At 35.3% G+C, this 19,358-nt stretch overlaps 1 protein-coding gene across 1 annotated transcript; it reads left to right on the top strand.

Moving 5' to 3' along the window:
- Positions 1–5,342: 5,342 nt before the first annotated feature.
- Positions 5,343–19,174, top strand: LOC11412687 (uncharacterized). Its single transcript, XM_013603555.3, has 15 exons — positions 5,343–8,068; positions 8,357–8,473; positions 8,634–8,788; positions 8,879–9,089; positions 9,185–9,422; positions 9,872–10,022; positions 10,254–10,565; positions 14,926–14,976; positions 15,349–16,627; positions 16,939–17,055; positions 17,217–17,371; positions 17,462–17,672; positions 17,768–18,005; positions 18,396–18,546; positions 18,650–19,174. Exons 1-15 carry the CDS (start codon positions 6,790–6,792, stop codon positions 18,962–18,964), a joined length of 4,980 nt encoding a protein of 1,659 aa, XP_013459009.2. The 5' UTR covers positions 5,343–6,789; the 3' UTR covers positions 18,965–19,174.
- The last annotated feature ends 184 nt before the right edge of the window (positions 19,175–19,358 follow it).

Below are 19,358 nucleotides of genomic sequence, written 5' to 3'. Positions count from 1 at the left end.
GAAGGTGTTAGGCACCCGGAGCGATTATGGTACTCCATAAGAGCCGCTCTCCTAAGTTGATTTCTACGCTTTATTTTTATCGCTTATTTGTAAAAAAGAAGGTATGATTAGTTAAGAATGGGGGGTGAGAAGAAGTAGAATTTGATTTTATTTCGGCTTGGATGAGTTTTGACTCATTGCCTACGTACCCTTTTAAGGGATCAAAACCGATCGTAGTTCATTCTCAAAAATGGTTTTTTGCTTTTGTTGGTTGATTTTAAGTTTGAAAAGAGATTTTGAAGAAAGGAGATGAGAGACCTCAAGGGCATAAGATTTAGAAAGCGTGAGGTAGAATTAGTCATTTTGCAAAAATAAAGTCCAAGGAGGATTAAGATTTATTGAAAATTTTACTTAAGAAAAATAAAGGGGGAAACAAGGAGTTTTGACTCCGTTTTATTTTCAAAAAGGTTTTCAAGTGTTATTTGCATGTTTTTAGAAAAAAGTTGATTTTTATCTAAGTGTTCGAAACTAAGCGTTCATCTAATCATGCAATCCTAGCCATACATCTATGCATACAATCCTAAGCATACATCTAGGGTGAGTGTGTGCGTGTCGGTGCGTCATAGTGTCCATAGTCCATATTACAAAAATTGCCTAAACACATTCTATGGCCCCTTTGCCAAGCTACAAACCAATGATAACAAATTACACCTCTAAATGAATTAAAACTTGTAAAAATAAATGCTAAGCTAGAGAGGGTGGAGGAAGTAGTGAAATGCTATGAAATGTATGGCACATGAGATGAAATAGTTAGTAAAATAAAGCATAGAGTAAAAGGAGTGCACAAAAATATTAAGAGAAAAGACATAAAAGAGACTAATAAAGTGACAAAATGTGCATGAAAGTGGTTATAGAATTCTAGTACATGCATGACCCCTAATTCCTTCATTATGACAAATTTTAGAGGTCTTGTTTGGTGTCGAAATGAGGGAAAATAGGACACATTTTATGCTAGAATTTATAGCACACTTTCACAATATTTTGGCACTTCATTAACTAGTAAAAGTGCATGTTAATTGCAAAGCAAAGAGGGAAATAAAAAAAAACACTATACACAAACAGCAACTTGCACCCATAACCAGTGATAATTCATCACAAAAATTGCATCTTAAGAACTCATATCGCATGCCAACGTTTTCATGAGGAATATACTACTAAAATGCACAAAATTATGCCTAAGCGCTCTAATTAACCAAGAAATATCACATACTCTCTTTTATCATTTTAAAACCATTGAGAAGCATCAAAAAGGCATGAAAATTTATCAAGAAATATGTGATAATTTTTGGAGATTTTTTAGAGCAAATTTAAGCATGCAGAGGTTCAAACAGCAAAGAAACATGGTGCAAATAGCAAAAAAACAGCAAAAATTGAAAATAATAGGCCCAAACCAAAATCAGAAAGCCTGGAAGCACAGGAAGCGTTGGATTGATCTGAAGGCTGAGAATGAGAGAGTAAAACCGAAAATAAACCGGACCGATTTAAATCTCTATATATATATGTGAAATCCGGTTTTTTCTCATTTGTTACTCCTCTTTCTCTTTCTTCTCTCTTTTAGAGAGAGAAGCTCCTCCTTCTCTCTAACTTTCCGGTCATCTTCTCCGGCCAGCTCCTCCGTTCCGGCGCGGCGGATGGCGGCGGCGCCACCGTGCCGGAAAATCAAAATGCTCCGATTCGAGAAATTTTCACATTTTTAGATATCCTTTTTTATATACTTCTCGAATCCGAACTTAGATTTTTCGAAAAAAGCTTGAATCGGAGTAGATCTGAGTTTGAATCTTGATGAAATTTTTGTAAAGGAACGGTGGAAAAAGGAAGAGATACGAACGAAGAGGATGCTTACCTCTTCTTGTTTTCTGTTACGGCTCTCGCTGCTTGTGCTTCGCGTGCTTGCTCGCTTGCCTGCTGGCTTGCGCGCGTGCTTGCTTGCGTGCGCGTTTTGCTTGCTTGCTTGCTGGCTTGCGCGTGTGTTTGCTTGCGTGCGCGTTTTGCTCTTTTGCTTGCTGTTTCTTTGGTTCTGTCTTCTTCTCCTTCCTCTGTGCAGATTCGGTTTTCCCTCTTTTTCCCTACCGTGATCGGTGCTTGAGTTCTTCACTTCCGGTGAGGAATTCGCACCTTGTATTGCGGTGGAATCGATTCGATGATGAAGATTCGTACACGAATCTCTGAGAATTTGATGATGAATTTCGGTTAGGGTTCTGTTTTGTTCTTGAGAAATTTCTGTTTTTGATCTAACAGAAAAGAGAGAGAAAATGGGAATTTGTTTTTGGTGATGTGTATTGTAATGAATGGATCTGATCCATGTGGCACTGTGAACAGTATTTATAGCTGACATGTGTGAGTGATTGGACCATTAGAAAGCTGACATGTGGCATTGGACTTAAAATGAACTTTGGACCTTCCTGCAATTTTGTAAAATATGGGACCGGACTGCAATTTTAAAAACAGAACTAAAAAAAATATAAAAATTGGACAGTTTGGACTTAAATGCAATTTTTAAAAAGTTGAAGGATTAAAATGCAAAGTAAAAATAAAAAATGAATTAAAATATGTAATTTGACTAAACGTAAAGCGAAATAAAAAATAAAATCGACAAAACGGACTAAAACGAACCAATGGCCTAAATGAGGTACTTCAAAGTAACCTCTCTATGCCAAAATTTCGTGTGAAATGACCAAAATGCCCCTAGGGCTAAAAATGACCTAAACAGAATCAAATTAACTCGACACTGACTCAGATGCAAGTTTGAAATGAACTTAACAAGGTTTACTGATGAAATGTAAAAAAAACAATCTGAAAAGACTCCGAGACAGTCACAAGGATGAAAATGGGTCCCACTGCAGGAAATGACCAAAATACCCTTCTGTATGACTTCTTTGCAAATTTTGAAATAAACTGTAGAAAAAGCAATGTAATGATTCAGAGACACTTTTGAATGACTTACAAGACAAGTAAAGACATTTCGAAAGGTTTTATGCAAGAAAAACATAGGTAAAATTGTGATTGAAAATACTGCGAGGCAGAGACAATTTGAACTGTGCAGTTGAAATTTGATAATTGACAAAGTTTGAAATGAAATTGGGCCCAGTATTTTTAGGTCCAAAAACAGGGTATAACACACTTTTAAAAGGTTGTCTTGTAATTTTAGTCAACATGCAAGTAGTACATGAATCAAAAAATTTATCAAAATTAGGAATTAGATTTGATTTCATCATATCCTCCAATTTTCTAAAATTAACATGTCCCAATCGCATATGCCATAAATCACAAGACAATATAAGCAGAAATCATATTATTATTAATATTTGCAACATTACATTTGAACATATTCTCACACAAATATCCCTTTCCTACAAACACGCCCCCTTTGAGAGGATAAATTTATCTCCCTCAAATACAGATTTGAACCCATTCTTATTAAGTAATGGTACATAAATCAAGTTCTTCCTAACTTCAGGAGCATAAAATACAACTTTAAGAGTAAGTGTTTTTCCAAAAGTGAATTCAATCTCTATGGTCCCTTTTCCTTGGACTTGCACAGTTGAATCATTTCCCATGTACAAAACACTCACATCTTTATTGATGGTCTTGAACATTTTCTTGTTTTTGCACACATGGCGAGTAGCACCAGAGTCTATCCACCATGAATCAACATCTTCAATCATGTTGATTTCAGAAATGACCGCAACAAAATCATCATTTGTTGCCCTTGAATTCTTTTCTTTGTTCTTCTTTTTAAAGAACCTGCATTCATTCTTGAAGTGTCCTTCTTTCCCACAAAAGTAACATTCACCTTTCCTTTTCTTTTTGTTGTTATTACCATTGTGGTTATGATGAGACTTATCATTTTCATGATTTCTCTTTTCGGAAGATTTGCTTGAATTTCCTTCTTCCATAACATGAACCTTCTCTTGAGTAACATGATTCTTAATACCTTCTTGTTTTCGGTATTCTTCTTCTAAACGAAGGTGATTGCCAAGTTGCTCAAGAGAAATGTCTTCCTTCTTATGTTTCATGGTTCGTTTGAAATCTTTCCAAGAAGGAGGAAGTTTGTCAATTATGGATGATACAATAATTGTTTCATCCATATTCATGTTATGTTGTTTGTAGTTGTTAAGAATACGTTCAATCTCATATAATTGTTCCATAACAGACTTATTATCTACCATTTTGTAATTATTAAAATGAGAGACAAGGAATTTCTTACTTGTTGCATCTTCACGCATGTATCTGGTTTCCAATTTGTCCCATAAGTCTTTTGCAGAAGGGCTGCTCTGGTAGATATCGAACAAAGAGTCAGACATACCATTCAGGATGTGTCCTAAGCAGATGTAATCATCGTTGTCCCATTTCTGTCTGTCTCTTGTCTCAGCAACGGTTTCATCATCCTTCTCCTCAGGCCTTGCCATGTTCAGAACGTATGCCACTTTCAATGTTGTAAGAAGAAACTTCATCTTCTTTTGCCAGCGGATGAAATTTCCCCCATCAAACTTTTCCAACTTAACAAAGTCAGAAGTCATTTCTTTCAATGAAGCAGCCATAGAAATCGAACCTAAAGATTGTTATATATCTTGTTTGTTGGGAAGAGGCTGCTGCACTTGAAACCTGAAATGTTTAATGATCATGCATGTAAAACTCAAAGCGTATGGGGTTGCCACACTAACCTTTAGGTTCGATTCGCCCCCACCAATAAATGTATATTGGATGCAATAGGAATGACCGGCGAATCCCCTTCAGGATACTATGAGTTCCTTGACGTGTATTGCACAACCACACCAAGCGTATCTCCTAACAGTATTTTACAGATTTATGGTTCCAGCAATTCACTCATGCATTAGAGAATTGATGGATGATTTAGAATAATAGAATGATGAAGAATTATGTTGTTAATGTAACAAAATTCTGTCCAAGTTGTGTGTAGTTGTGTGGTTTTTTTTATCTTCAACTAATGCCCAAATGTCAAGCATTTATAGTGCATTATATGACTCTTCACATGAGAGAAAGCACCTATTTAACTTGAATCAATGTCATGATTCATTAAGCACCCTTTTGCCAAGGGTTATAACCATATATACTTGAATCAATGTCATGGTTCATTATTAATAATAAATAATAATGTTCCAATGTATATGAATGGTTCCCATGAAGAGTTACAACTTTTGATTCTAATTCCATTATTTTGGAAATCACCAACATAAAAGTCACGCACACTGTCGTGCATTGAAATGTCGTGTGAAATAGCAATACTCAATGTTTATAGAAAAATAGAAATTTATGGATGGATTAAAATAATAGCGGGAAGATTTGATCAACTCTGTAGCAAGAAACAATGGGTCCGCTTTTTCTTAGCTTCCTTCCATTTCTCCACTCCGAGAATTTTGATCTCAGCTGCAACGGCGCCGTTTCTTTGCGGGGCCGCAGGTTTAAGGTAAGTTTTCTATAAAAAAAAAAATAAATAAATAATCAAAATTACCATTATACTTGTATAGTTTGAAAATTCCTTTATTTTATACACGTTTATGAGAAGTTGTTGTTTCTAGTAAGAATAGTCATTTGTTGTTATTGTTGATGTTTCAATCCAAATAACCCATTTCACAGGTAACTCTATGACTTAAAGTTGAATAAGACTTTAATTTGTTTTACATCACAGGCTTCTTGTTGGTGTTGTCTGGACCTTACATTATTTTCATGTGGCCTGTTTGAAGAACGTATGAGAACCTCTAAAACACGTTGACACCATTAAGACTTTGAGAAAATCAATTATTTGAACGTAATCACACGTGTCAGTTTTGGACACTGACATGTGTCGGACACCAAACACGTCTTTGATCAGAGGTCTTGATGCTACGGAGATGAAAACAACTTATGAAATGTTCATAAGTGTTGTAAGACTTTTTTGGAGAACTTATGAAAACAATTTATGAAATGTTGATAAGTTGGTTTTGCTTATGAAGACAACTTATACAAAAACAATTACTTATTTACTTTGTTTTTATCTTTTGCTATAGAAATAACCTTGGGGTGTTGGTTTGAGACTTTGGAGTGTGTTCTTCTGTAAGGCTCGTGTTTGAATCCCCAAGTGTCAACAATTCATGTGCTGGGTCAGTTCATACAGAGTTTTTCTGTCGCTTTAATTGGGTCTTCCTGCTAGTAGACAGTGAGACTGGTCCCTCGAATTAGTCGGTACTTAGGCCGGCTACCAAGTTTCAAAAAAATTAATTATATGTAAGTGCTTATGCTATAAGCTGCAAATAAGTTAGTTATCCAAACAGGGCCTTTGTCTTAATTGAATTTGAAAAAGACAATGCTGTCCATGACAGATAGGCGTTGTCGTCAGCCAAAAAGGGGCAGGTAAAAAAATTTAAGAAGCTTGGTAAGACAATTGAAAAATGAATATGATACTAAAAAGTAGTAAGCAGAGAAAACCCACACAAACACAATGAAGAACTATAAGCTCCTAATGGTAATTGTCAATTTATCCACCAAAGTTTGCAACATTGATACTTTTAGTCTCTCCCTTTCCTTTTCAATTCCATTATCCGTATTACACGTAACACTAGAAGGTCTTGACTTGAAAACGAATCAGTCAACATTGTGTCAACATGTGAGTAGGCTAGATTATACACCACAAACTTGTTGATTTTGTTTGGAATTTGCAACAATTAGCATGCAAATAGGAATACTTGGACTAAGTCTTCTCAATGGAATTTCATAAAAGGAAAATGATGAAGACAAACTCCCACAAACACAATGGAGAAGCATAATAAGCTGATAATGCTAATGGTGTGTACTTTCTTATTTTGCTTCATGCCCACTTTCTCTAAACTGAACACTCTTACACCAAATCTGTTTATCCAATATAATGAAACCCTTGTTTCTGCTGCTGGAACCTTTGAAGCAGGTTTTTTCAATTTTGGAGATCCACAACGCCAATACTTTGGTATATGGTACAAGAACATATCACCAAGGACAATTGTGTGGGTTGCCAATAGAAATACTCCTGTACAAAACTCAACAGCAATGCTGAAACTCAATGATCAGGGAAGTCTTGTTATTCTTGATGGCTCCAAAGGTGTCATCTGGAACACCAATTCATCAAGAATTGTAGCGGTGAAATCAGTTGTTGTGCAGTTGTTGGATTCAGGAAACCTTGTTGTGAAAGATGCAGACAGCACTCAGAACTTTTTGTGGGAAAGTTTTGATTATCCTGGTAACACTTTCCTTGCTGGAATGAAGCTGAAAAGTAACTTAGTTACGGGTCCATATAGATATCTCACTTCTTGGAGAAACCCTGATGATCCTGCTGAAGGTGAGTGTTCATATAAGATAGATACACATGGTTTTCCCCAACTGCTTACTGCAAAGGGGGCAATAATTCTGTATAGAGCAGGGTCATGGAATGGATTTCTTTTCACTGGTGTTTCTTGGCAAAGAATGCATAGAGTCTTGAATTTCTCAGTAATGTTCACTGACAAAGAAATCTCTTACGAATATGAAACCTTGAACAGTTCAATTATTACTAGAGTGGTACTAGACCCAAATGGATTATCACAACGTTTACAATGGACAGATAGGACACAGAATTGGGAAGCTTTAGCGAATCGTCCTGCAGACCAGTGTGATGCTTATGCCTTTTGTGGTATCAATTCTAACTGCAATATTAATGACTTTCCAATATGTGAATGTTTGGAAGGTTTCATGCCAAAATTTCAACCAAAGTGGGAGTCATCAGATTGGTCTGGTGGGTGTGTAAGGAAAACACATTTAAATTGTCTCCATGGAGATGGATTTTTACCGTACACAAACATGAAGTTGCCAGATACGTCAGCATCGTGGTTTGACAAAACCTTAAGCCTTGAGGAATGTAAGACAATGTGTTTGAAAAACTGTACTTGCAATGCATATGCAACTTTAGATATCAGAGATGATGGGAGTGGCTGCATACTTTGGTTTCACAACATTGTGGACATGAGAAAACATCAAGACCAAGGACAAGACATTTACATACGGATGGCATCTTCAGAACTTGGTATTTTCTTTTCTTATTACATATTTTGTCTTTTCAGTTAGATATATAGCATAAACTTATATATTTCACCATTTGTCTTGATATTATTAAGCATTGCTGAAAACTTGAAATTACGTCACACTAGTAAATTCTCTTTTCACAAGTAAGTATGTACCTGGGCTATTTCTAAGAACAAATGATCATAAATCAACTTCCAGATGGAAGTTGTGTTCTCTATAGATGCATTTCTCTTCTTTTTAGTAAGCTTCTATACCTTCTTGTTTGACTGACATTAACTTCAACCCTCAGATCATAAAAAGAATAAGCAGAAGTTGAAGCTTGCTGGGACTCTTGCAGGAGTTATTGCATTCACTATAGGACTAATAGTTCTTGTATTGGTCACATCAGCATATAAAAAGAAGATTGGTAAGCCAAAAGTTATGAAAAGTAAATTTCAAATATTTTTGATTTACTTACTCAAATAGTGCTGCAAACAGAATTAGTTACAACTTACAATGAACTCTGAAGTTTGATTGATGTGTTCCTTTACTTTTTTAACATTAAACCACTTAAATTGTTACTTCAGGGTATATAAAGAAGTTATTTCTCTGGAAGCACAAGAAGGAGAAGGAAGATGGTGAATTGGCTACAATATTTGATTTTTCGACCATCACTAATGCAACAAATAACTTCTCTGTCAGAAACAAGTTGGGAGAAGGTGGTTTTGGACCAGTGTACAAGGTATAGTCTTGGATATCATGTTAGTTTATTTATCCCGTTATTTCACCATGTACTTTCTCTAAGTACTAAAATTTCCAAAAATATGACTAGGCCGTACTGGTAGACGGCCAAGAGATTGCTGTTAAGAGGCTTTCTAAAACATCGGGACAAGGAACTGAGGAGTTCAAAAATGAAGTAAAGTTGATGGCAACACTTCAACACCGTAATCTTGTAAAACTTCTTGGTTGTTCTATTCAACAAGATGAAAAGTTGTTGATCTACGAATTCATGCCCAACAGAAGCTTGGATTGCTTTATTTTTGGTTTGAACTTTCACACCAACCAAATTTATTTATCTCAATTTTTCTCTTGCCGAAATGTAGTTCTCATGCTAACTTAAGAATGTGAAATCTGCTAGATACTACACGAAGCAAATTACTAGATTGGACTAAGCGTTTGGAAATTATTGACGGTATTGCTCGGGGGCTGTTGTATCTCCATCAGGATTCTACATTAAGAATCATTCATAGAGATCTCAAGACAAGCAATATTCTTCTTGATATTCATATGATCCCAAAGATATCCGATTTTGGTTTAGCCAGATCATTTATGGGAGACCAAGCTGAGGCTAATACAAATAGAGTGATGGGAACTTAGTAATTTTCACTTATTCATCTCAATTAAAGGCTTACATAGCTCTTCAGTATCAAATATACATCGTTTTTGGTTTTAGTTTCTGTCAAACATCTTTGTCAGCTTGAATTCCTAAAATAACGGAAAGATTCTTTTTTGTCCTCATTTTTTTGGTTTTAGTCTTTGGTAATATTTGTCCATGTTGGAATATGTAGACCATATTCATTTTAGTCCTTAGAATAGATAGGGACTATATAAATTGACTAAGTTCAATATGGACAAATATTACAAGGATTGTTTTCTATGTTTTAGGCATTATTGCTGATAAGAATTTTTATGCACTAAATACTAGAAACTATTGTTACTAGTATTGTGTGTTACAGGTACTGAAAGCTATTTAAACCTTCATTTTTGCTATGTCACAACCCCTTTTAATATTATATTTTTCCAACTTCAATGTTCTTTCTTGCAGTGGATATATGCCTCCAGAATATGCGGTGCATGGGTCTTTCTCAATAAAATCTGATGTTTTTAGTTTTGGAGTCGTTGTACTTGAGATAATTAGCGGTAGGAAGAATCGCGGATTTTGTGACCCTCTGCATCATCGAAACCTTCTTGGTCATGTAAGTTTTGAAGTTTATATGTTTTTCTATCTTATGACACAATATAGTCATCCCTTTTTGGTCTCAGTAAATTTTCTGGATGGTAAAAAATTCAAAAGGAATATTTATTCATATCATGAATAATAATTGAAAGTAGACTCCACACATACATACACTAAAAATAAATCAATCAACCAAAATCCACTTTATAGGATTGAGCTTACTCTGTCTGTAACCTTGATGTCATTTTAGGCATGGAGACTGTGGATTGAAGGCAGGCCAGAGGAGTTAATAGCTGACATGTTATACGATGAGGCAATATGCTCCGAAATAATAAGATTTATTCATGTTGGTCTATTGTGTGTACAACAGAAACCAGAAAATAGGCCTAACATGTCATCTGTGGTTTTTATGTTAAAGGGCGAAAAGTTACTCCCAAAACCAAGTGAACCCGGGTTCTACGGAGGAAGTGATAATAATATTAATAATAATACAATCAGCACAGGATCTTCATCTAAAGGGTGTTCAGTAAATGAAGCTTCAATCTCATTGTTAGAGGCAAGATAGAGTGCGACTGTGATTACTTATATGGATGAAATACTGTTAAAAATGTGCTAAAGAATTTGGTTGTTCTAAACATATAGATAGAGCATAGAATACTAATGTGTTGTATATGTGTAATTTTATGTTAGTATGATTCAGTGAATCTAGATAAATTCCTGTTCTAAAAGCAAAGTTATAACTAGTATATTATAAATCAATTATTTTTGCAATGTATTAGAGTTCTATAGGGAAAACTGAAAGAGGAGGAATGCTAGCAACACTCACTTTTCAACACTCTCTTTAACATTCACTCTTTTATTGGATGAAATCAATGTATTTCCCACCACTTTGTGTGGATTCAATTTTCTAAGTGTAGACCCAAGGATTTAAATCAATAAGAGAGCGAGTATTGGAGAGAGTGTTCAAAAGAGAGTGTTGCTAGCATTACTCAAACTGGAATCGGCTTACTTGCGTACTCCAAATTGAATATGTGTTGACCATTTGTAGAATAGTTTGCTATCTAAAATCTCCTTTTACGGGTATGGAATGTGATTGTTTATGTGGAACCATGACCGATGTTGCAACATGCCCTCTTTTTGTAAAGATAGGATCTGTGTGATTTGATCATCAAACCATTAATCTCATTTTGTAACTGAAAGTGAGAAAAGCAATAATACTCCCTCTCATTATTCTCAAACCCTTAATCTCAATCTCTTCTCTCTCTCTTCATTATTTCAAAATCAACATAAAATCATAACCTTGTTCCAACACTTACTAATAGGCTTGAAGATTCTATCATTTATAGTCTTCCATATCATCCATAAAGATGCATACCAAATTAACCAATAACCTTTACACAACTTCTTATTTCAAACCTCCGCACTACAACATTCAAAATGCACAAAAAGATTAGGTGGAATGAAGAAGTTAAAATTTAACCACCGTAACACCTTTTCCCACACTCTAAGCATCACTTCACAATGCAAGAAGATATGAGAGGAGGTTTCCTCACCACTGCCACAGAGAGCAAAATAAGGACTCACCGGTCGGTAAAACATTTCTCCTTGCTAGATTGATCTTGGTCGGAATACGATCATGAAGACGTTTTCAAGAGAAAGCTACAACCTTTGATGGAGCCAAACTTTGCCAAATGGACCGGAAGACACCTCTTCAGATTTCGTCAAATGTGTAGTCATAGCCATCAAATCATACACCAAGTTATAAGGCGACTTCACCAAAAAACCACCTCTATCCTCCGCATTCCACTACCACACATCTACCCCCTCCGTTGGCCTCCTTTCCTCCAAGACTCCGAAAAGATCCTCTTAGTTTACATTTTCCCACACAAATATTTCTACGCCACTCAAGGGACCAAACTTGAACACCATCGATCAACTCCCACAAATCTCCCCCCTTCGCCTCCTTTTGGTTTGTAAGAGAGAACAACCTCGAAAAATTAACTCGAAGAGGATCAATTCCGGCCCAAGAATCGTGCCAAAATTTAGTATTCAACCCATTGTCAATCCTTTTCAAGACCTCTCTATTAAACCAATTAACTCCCACCGAGAGCTCCAAAGAAGTAATGTCCTTCCACCACGAAGAGGAAAACCAAGGCCAAGATTCCACATTACTTTCCAACAAACCACACACCCGATCACCAAAGTATTTATTAAAACGGGAAAACACAAACTTTGAACATTTTTTTCATCGTCATTATTTATTTTCAAAGTGATTGATATTTTCTGGATACTTGGTTTGGTGTTCTGTTTTTATGTTTATGTGTTTATGTTTTGATCGGATATTGGATGGGATTTCATATTCGTGGCTTGTTTTTTGCTAGTTTCATAAACCCGTAAAGGGTCTGTTGATTCTTTTAACCCGAAAGGGTTTGGTGATTCAAAAATCCAAAAGGGTCTGGTTACTAATTAGACTCATCCTTCGATCAAAGTTCTTACCGGTCTGTTTGAAACTTGTTGTGTTTGGTGGTCTTCCTTGATTCACTGATATTTCCATATTTATTAAGATCTGCAGGTTTCAAGGCATCATGGCTGCCTACACTCTGGTACTTCATGCTCGAAAGAGTTTTTTATGCTTGATGTTTGTTCGAGGAGATATTGACACTTGGATTTTGATATTGGGTTGACGGTCGATCCATTTTCTGATTTTAAAATCTTAATGTTTTCGCAAATGTTCGCTCTTAATATTTTTTGTAATTTGGTTTTGCGCCCGTACGCAGGCTCACTGGGTTGCGTCCGTGATTAGTGAATTTTTGTTAGAATAGATTTTTAAGTAAACTACAATGTAGAATTCATGTTTTTGAATAAAAAATTTTAAAAAAAATTCATAATATTATAAGAATCTATCCAATAAAAAAAATTATACAAAACATAAATTTAATATGAAATTTATATTTGTTAAAAAAATTCTAATTGTTTTACAATATTTTACAAATTAAAAGTTGAAGAAATTAAATAAATTAACATATTTACCACTATCAAAAAACATATTTAACCCTTCAAACAATGGTGTCGTTTAGGGTGGGAGACCTTCTTAGATCTCCTACAGTAGGATATCCTCTTTTTTTTTTTTTTTTTTTACAACTAATATGATTTTTTTTTATGTGAAAATAATAGGAATGTTTATTGACCCTTAGATCAGAATTAAATGATCGAGATTAAAAGTCTCTTTTAAACAACACATGGTAACGTTCTTGTACTGTTGGCTTTCTTTCTCTTCTGCAAATTTTTCTTCATTTCCTTCTCATAGCTTTTCCATTCATTGATTGGCCTTCCTTGCAACCACAACAAAGACATCTAGTGGCGACGTTAAGAACAGTTTGACTGAGAAGCAGGAGAGAGAAAGCAGCAACGCCGTAGACAGTAGAAGCGTCGGTGGTGTAGACACCGCCATGGACAGTTTTTACAATTTTTGCTGATAGGGAAAATGGATCGGATGTTGTTTCAAGAATTTGAATTTGTATAACAATGGTGATTATTGATTGATTCCATTTTCTTATAGTTTCTGCTTTTCCTATGATTGATTCCAAAATTTACACCAATTTATTTTCTTCTACCGTAAAAATACAATTTTTGGTGACAAAGGTGTGGATATTTCCAAAATTAAAATGAACCTGCAGTGTGTAATAAGAACTCTCGACTAAATTCAAAACATAAAAAAGCTCAAGGGAAAAAATTAGCTGAATAAAACCCAGAAAAATGGAAGAAAATGATCTGCATATACGTTTCTCTCTCATCCAATTGCAATGCTTTTCTCTTTCTCTCTCCTCCAATTGCAATGTTTTTCTCTTTTTATCAATAAACCGTTGGATTAATCCAATAACTCCTATTTATTTAGCAACCAAACAAAAAAATAATAGTCAACCGTAGCCTTTGCCTTCAAACAATATCATAAAATTGTTTGATATTACACTATAGCGGGAAGATTTCATCAACTCCGCAGTAAGGAACAATGGCTCCGCATTTTCTTAGCTTCCTTCCATTCCTCCACTCCGAGAATTTTGATCTCAGCTGCAACGATGCCGTTTCTTAGCAGCTGCCGCTGGTTTACGCTTTGATTTGAGTGAGAATGAAGATAAAAGATTGTGGCGTAAGTTTTAAGTTTTACAAATTACAATTCTATTTGTATTGTTTGAAATTTCGTTTGTGTTATACACTACATACCAATTCAATGATCACTGTATGGTTGAGGTCTCTACATGCATACGTTTATGATAAGTTGTTGTTTCTAGTAATAATAGTCATTGTAGTTATTGTTGATGTTTCAATCCAAATACCCCATTTCACAGGCAACTCTATATAACTTAAAATTGAATAAGACTTTAATTTGTACTATATCACATGCTTCTTCTTGTTGTTGTTGTTGTTGTTTGTACCTTACATCATTTTCATATGGACAAGAAGTGGCTTATTTGAGCTTATCTACTGACATAAGTTTTGTAAGACTGTATTAGAGAACTATGAAAACAACTATGTTTTCGCTTATGAAGACAACTTATAACTATACAAAAAAACTTTATTTTATCTTTTACTATAGAAATAACCCCTAGTTGACCTGATGGTGTTGGTTTGTGACCTGGAGTATGCTCCTCTTTTGCTCTTAGGTTTAAATCCCTCGGGCGCCAAGAAATTCTTGTGTTGGGTAAGTTCATACAAAACATTGTTCTAACTTTAACTGGGCCCTCGGCTAGTGGAAGGTGGGATTGGTCTCCCGGATTAGTCAGTCTTCAGGTCAAATATTGAATTGTGCACAAAAAAAGGCTTATACATAAGTTATTATGCTATAGGCTGCATATAAGTTGTTTATCCAACCATGACTTGTCTTAATTCTATTTGAAGTAAACAATGTTTTCAATGACGGATAGGGATGGTCACAAGCCAAAAATGGGCAAGTGAAAGGTTTTAGAGGAAGCTTGGTAAGCCAGGTAAAAAATTAACATGATATTAGAAAGTAGAAAGCAGGGAAAACCCACACAAACACAATGGAGAACCATAAGGTGCTGATGGTAATTGTCAATTTGCAACATTGATAGTTTTGGTCCCTCCTTTTCCCTTTCATTTCAGTCATCCGTATTACACGTAACACTAGAAGGTCTTGACTTGAAAACGAATCAGTCAACTTGGGTCAACATGCCAAGATTTAAGGTGATTAGGCTAGATTATACACCACAAACTTGTTGATTTTGTTTTGCATTTGCATCAATTATTGCGCACATGGAAAGACTTGGACTGACTCGTCTTGATGGAACTTGATAAAAGGAAAATGAGGACGACAAACCAACTAAAAGAGAATGCAGAACCATAATATGGTGCTAATGCTAATAGTGTGTACTTTCTTATTTTCCTCCATGCCCGCTTTATCTAAACTGAAAACTCTTACTCCAAATCAGTATATCCAATATAATGAAACCCTTGTTTCTGCTATTGGAACCTTTGAAGCAGGATTTTTCAATTTTGGAGATCCACAACGCCAATACTTTGGTATATGGTATAACAGCATTTTACCTAGGACTGTTGTGTGGGTTGCCAATAGAAACACCCCTGTACAAAACTCAACAGCAATGCTGAAACTCACTGATCAGGGAAGTCTTGTTATTCTTGATGGCTCCAAAGGTGACATCTGGAACTCCAATTCATCAAGAACTGTGGCGGTGAAAACAGTTGTTGTGCAGTTGTTGGATTCAGGAAACCTTGTTGTGAAAGATGTAAACAGCACTCAGAACTTTTTGTGGGAAAGTTTTGACTATCCTGGTGACACTTTCCTTCCTGGAATGAAGCTGAAAAGTAACTTAGTTACTGGTCCATATAGATATCTCACATCATGGAGAAGCCCTCAAGATCCTGCTGAAGGTGAGTGTTCGTATAAGATAGATACACATGGTTTTCCTCAACTGGTTACTGCAAACGGGGCAATATTTCTGTATAGAGCAGGGTCATGGAATGGATTTCTTTTCACTGGTGTTTCTTGGCAAAGAGTGCATAGAGTCATGAATTTCTCTGTAATATTCACTGACAAAGAAATCTCTTACCAATATGAAACTTTGAGCAGTTCAATTATTACTAGAGTCGTGCTAGACCCAAATGGAATATCACAACGCTTACAATGGACAGATAAGACACAGGATTGGGCGGCTTTAGCCAAACGTCCTGCAGACCAGTGTGATGCTTATACCTTTTGTGGTATCAATTCTAACTGCAATATGAATGACTTTCCAATATGTGTATGTTTGGAAGGTTTCAGGCCAAAATTTCAACTGAAGTGGGAGGCATCAGATTGGTCTGGTGGGTGCGTAAGGAAAACACATTTAAATTGTCTCCATGGAGATGGATTTTTACCGTACACAAACATGAAGTTACCAGATACATCATCATCATGGTATAACAAGATCTTGAGCCTTGAGGAATGTAAGACAATGTGTTTGAAAAACTGTTCTTGTTCTGCATATGCAACTTTAGATATCAGATATGGTAGTGGCTGCTTACTCTGGTTTGACGACATTGTTGACATGAGAATACATCAAGACCAAGGACAAGACATTTACATACGGCTGGCATCTTCAGAACTTGGTATTTTCATTTGTTATTACATATTTTGTCCTTTCAGTTAGATATATAGCATAAATTTACATATTTCACCATTTGTGTTGATATTATTAAGCATCCTTGAAAACTTGAAATTACGTGACACTATTAAATTCTCTTTTCACTTTTATGTAAGTATATACCTGAGCTTTTCTAAGAAGAAGAAGTTGTGTTCAACTTCCAAATGATCATGAATCAACTCCCAAATGGAAGCTGTGTTCTCCATAGATGTTTTTTTCTTCTCTTTAGTAAGCTTCTATACCAGCTTGTTGACTGACATTAACTTCAACCCTCAGATCATAAAAAGAATAAGCAGAAATTGAAGCTTGCTGGGACTCTTGCAGGAGTTGTTGCATTCATTATAGGACTAAACGTTCTTGTATTGGTCACATCAGTGTATAGAAAGAAGCTTGGTAAGCCAAAAGTTATGACAAGTAAATCTCAAATATTTATAATTTACTTACTCAAATAGTGCTGCAAACAGAATTAGTTACAACTTACAATGAACTCTGAAGTTTGAGTGATGTGTTCCTTTACTTTTTTAAACATTAAACAACTTAAATTGTTACTTCAGGGCATATAAAAAAGTTATTTCTCTGGAAGCACAAGAAGGAGAAGGAAGATGGTGAATTGGCTACAATCTTTGATTTTTCGACCATCACTAATGCAACAAATAACTTCTCTGTCAGAAACAAGTTGGGAGAAGGTGGTTTTGGACCAGTGTACAAGGTATAGTCTTGGATATCATGTTAGTTTATTTATCCCGTTATTTCACCATGTACTTTCTCTAAGTACTAACATTTCCAAAAATATGACTAGGGCGTAATGGTAGACGGCCAAGAGATTGCTGTTAAGAGGCTTTCTAAAACATCAGGACAAGGAACTGAGGAGTTCAAAAATGAAGTAAAGTTGATGGCAACACTTCAACACCGTAATCTTGTAAAACTTCTTGGTTGTTCTATTCAACAAGATGAAAAGATGTTGATCTACGAATTCATGCCCAACAGAAGCTTGGATTTCTTTATTTTTGGTTTGAACTTTCACACCAACCAAATTTATTTATCTCAATTTTTCTCTTGCCGAAATGTAGTTCTCATGCTAACTTAAGAATGTGAAATCTGCTAGATACTACGCGAAGCAAATTACTAGATTGGACTAAGCGTTTGGAAATTATTGATGGTATTGCTCGGGGGCTGCTGTATCTCCATCAGGATTCTACATTAAGAATCATTCATAGAGATCTCAAGACAAGCAATATTCTTCTTGATATTGATATGATCCCAAAGATATCCGATTTCGGTTTAGTCAGATCATTCATTGGAGAGCAAGCTGAGGCTAATACAAATAGAGTGATGGGAACATAGTAATTTTAACTTATTCATTTCAATTTAAGGCTTACATAGCTCTGTAGTATCTACTAATATACATCTTTTTTAGTTTTAGTTTCTGTGAAACATTTTTGTCAGCTTGAATTCCTAAAATATCAGAAAAATTGTTTTTTGTCCTCGTTTTTTTGGTTTTAGTCTCTGGTAATATTTGTCCATGTTGGAATATGTAGACCATATTCAAGGATTGTTTTCTATGTTTTAGGCATTATTACTGATAAGAAATTTTTTAGGCACTAAATACTGGAAAATAGTTTTACTAGTATTGTGTGTTACAGGTACTGAAAAGCTATTTAAACTTTCATTTCTGCTATGTCACAACCCCTTTTAATGTTATATTTTTCCAACTTCAATGTTCTTTCTTGCAGTGGATATATGCCTCCAGAATATGCGGTGCATGGGTCTTTCTCAATAAAATCTGATGTTTTTAGTTTTGGAGTCGTTGTACTTGAGATAATTAGCGGTAGGAAGAATCGCGGATTTCGTGACCCTCTTCATCGTCTAAACCTTCTTGGTCATGTAAGTTTTGAAGTTTATATCTTTTTTTATCTTATGACAGAATATTTAAAATTATTTTTTGTATCAATAAATTTTCTGGATGGTAACCTTGATGTCATTTTAGGCATGGAAATTGTGGATTGAAGGCAGGCCAGAGGAGTTAATGGCTGACATATTATATGATGAGGCAATGTGTTCAGAAATAATAAGATTTATTCATGTTGGTCTATTGTGTGTGCAACAGCTACCGGAAAATAGGCCTAACATGTCATCGGTGGTTTTTATGTTAAAGGGCGAAAAGTTACTTCCGAAACCAAGTGAACCCGGGTTCTACGGAGGAAGAGATAATGATATTAATAATAATACAATCAGCACAGGATCTTCATCTAAAGGGTGTTCAGTAAATGAAGCTTCAATCTCATTGTTAGAGGCAAGATAGAGTGTGACTGTGATACTTGTATGGATGAAATACTGTTAAAAATGTGCTGAAGAATTTGGTTTTTATATATATGAGTAATTTTGTGTTAGTATGGTTCAGTGATTCTAAATAAATTCCTGTTGTAAAAGCAAAGTTTCAACTGGTATTATAAAGGTCAAATACCTCGTGCAATCCTTTAAGTTAGATGTTTATAACAAATTAGTCTTTTAAGTTTCTTTTGTTACAAGTTAAAGGGATAATTGAAATGTGCGACTTGCTTGCTCCAAATTGAAAATGTGCTGACCATTTGTAGAATCGTTTGGTATTTAAAATCTCCTTTTCTAGCTAGCTTATGGAATGTGGTTGTTTATATGATGCTGCAACATGCCCTCTATTTGATCATAAATTTAAGACA

This window comes from Medicago truncatula, chromosome 3 (genome assembly GCF_003473485.1).
Source record: "Medicago truncatula cultivar Jemalong A17 chromosome 3, MtrunA17r5.0-ANR, whole genome shotgun sequence".
Lineage (NCBI taxonomy): Eukaryota > Viridiplantae > Streptophyta > Magnoliopsida > Fabales > Fabaceae > Medicago > Medicago truncatula.
This window is presented reverse-complemented; position numbering and strand designations above follow the sequence as displayed.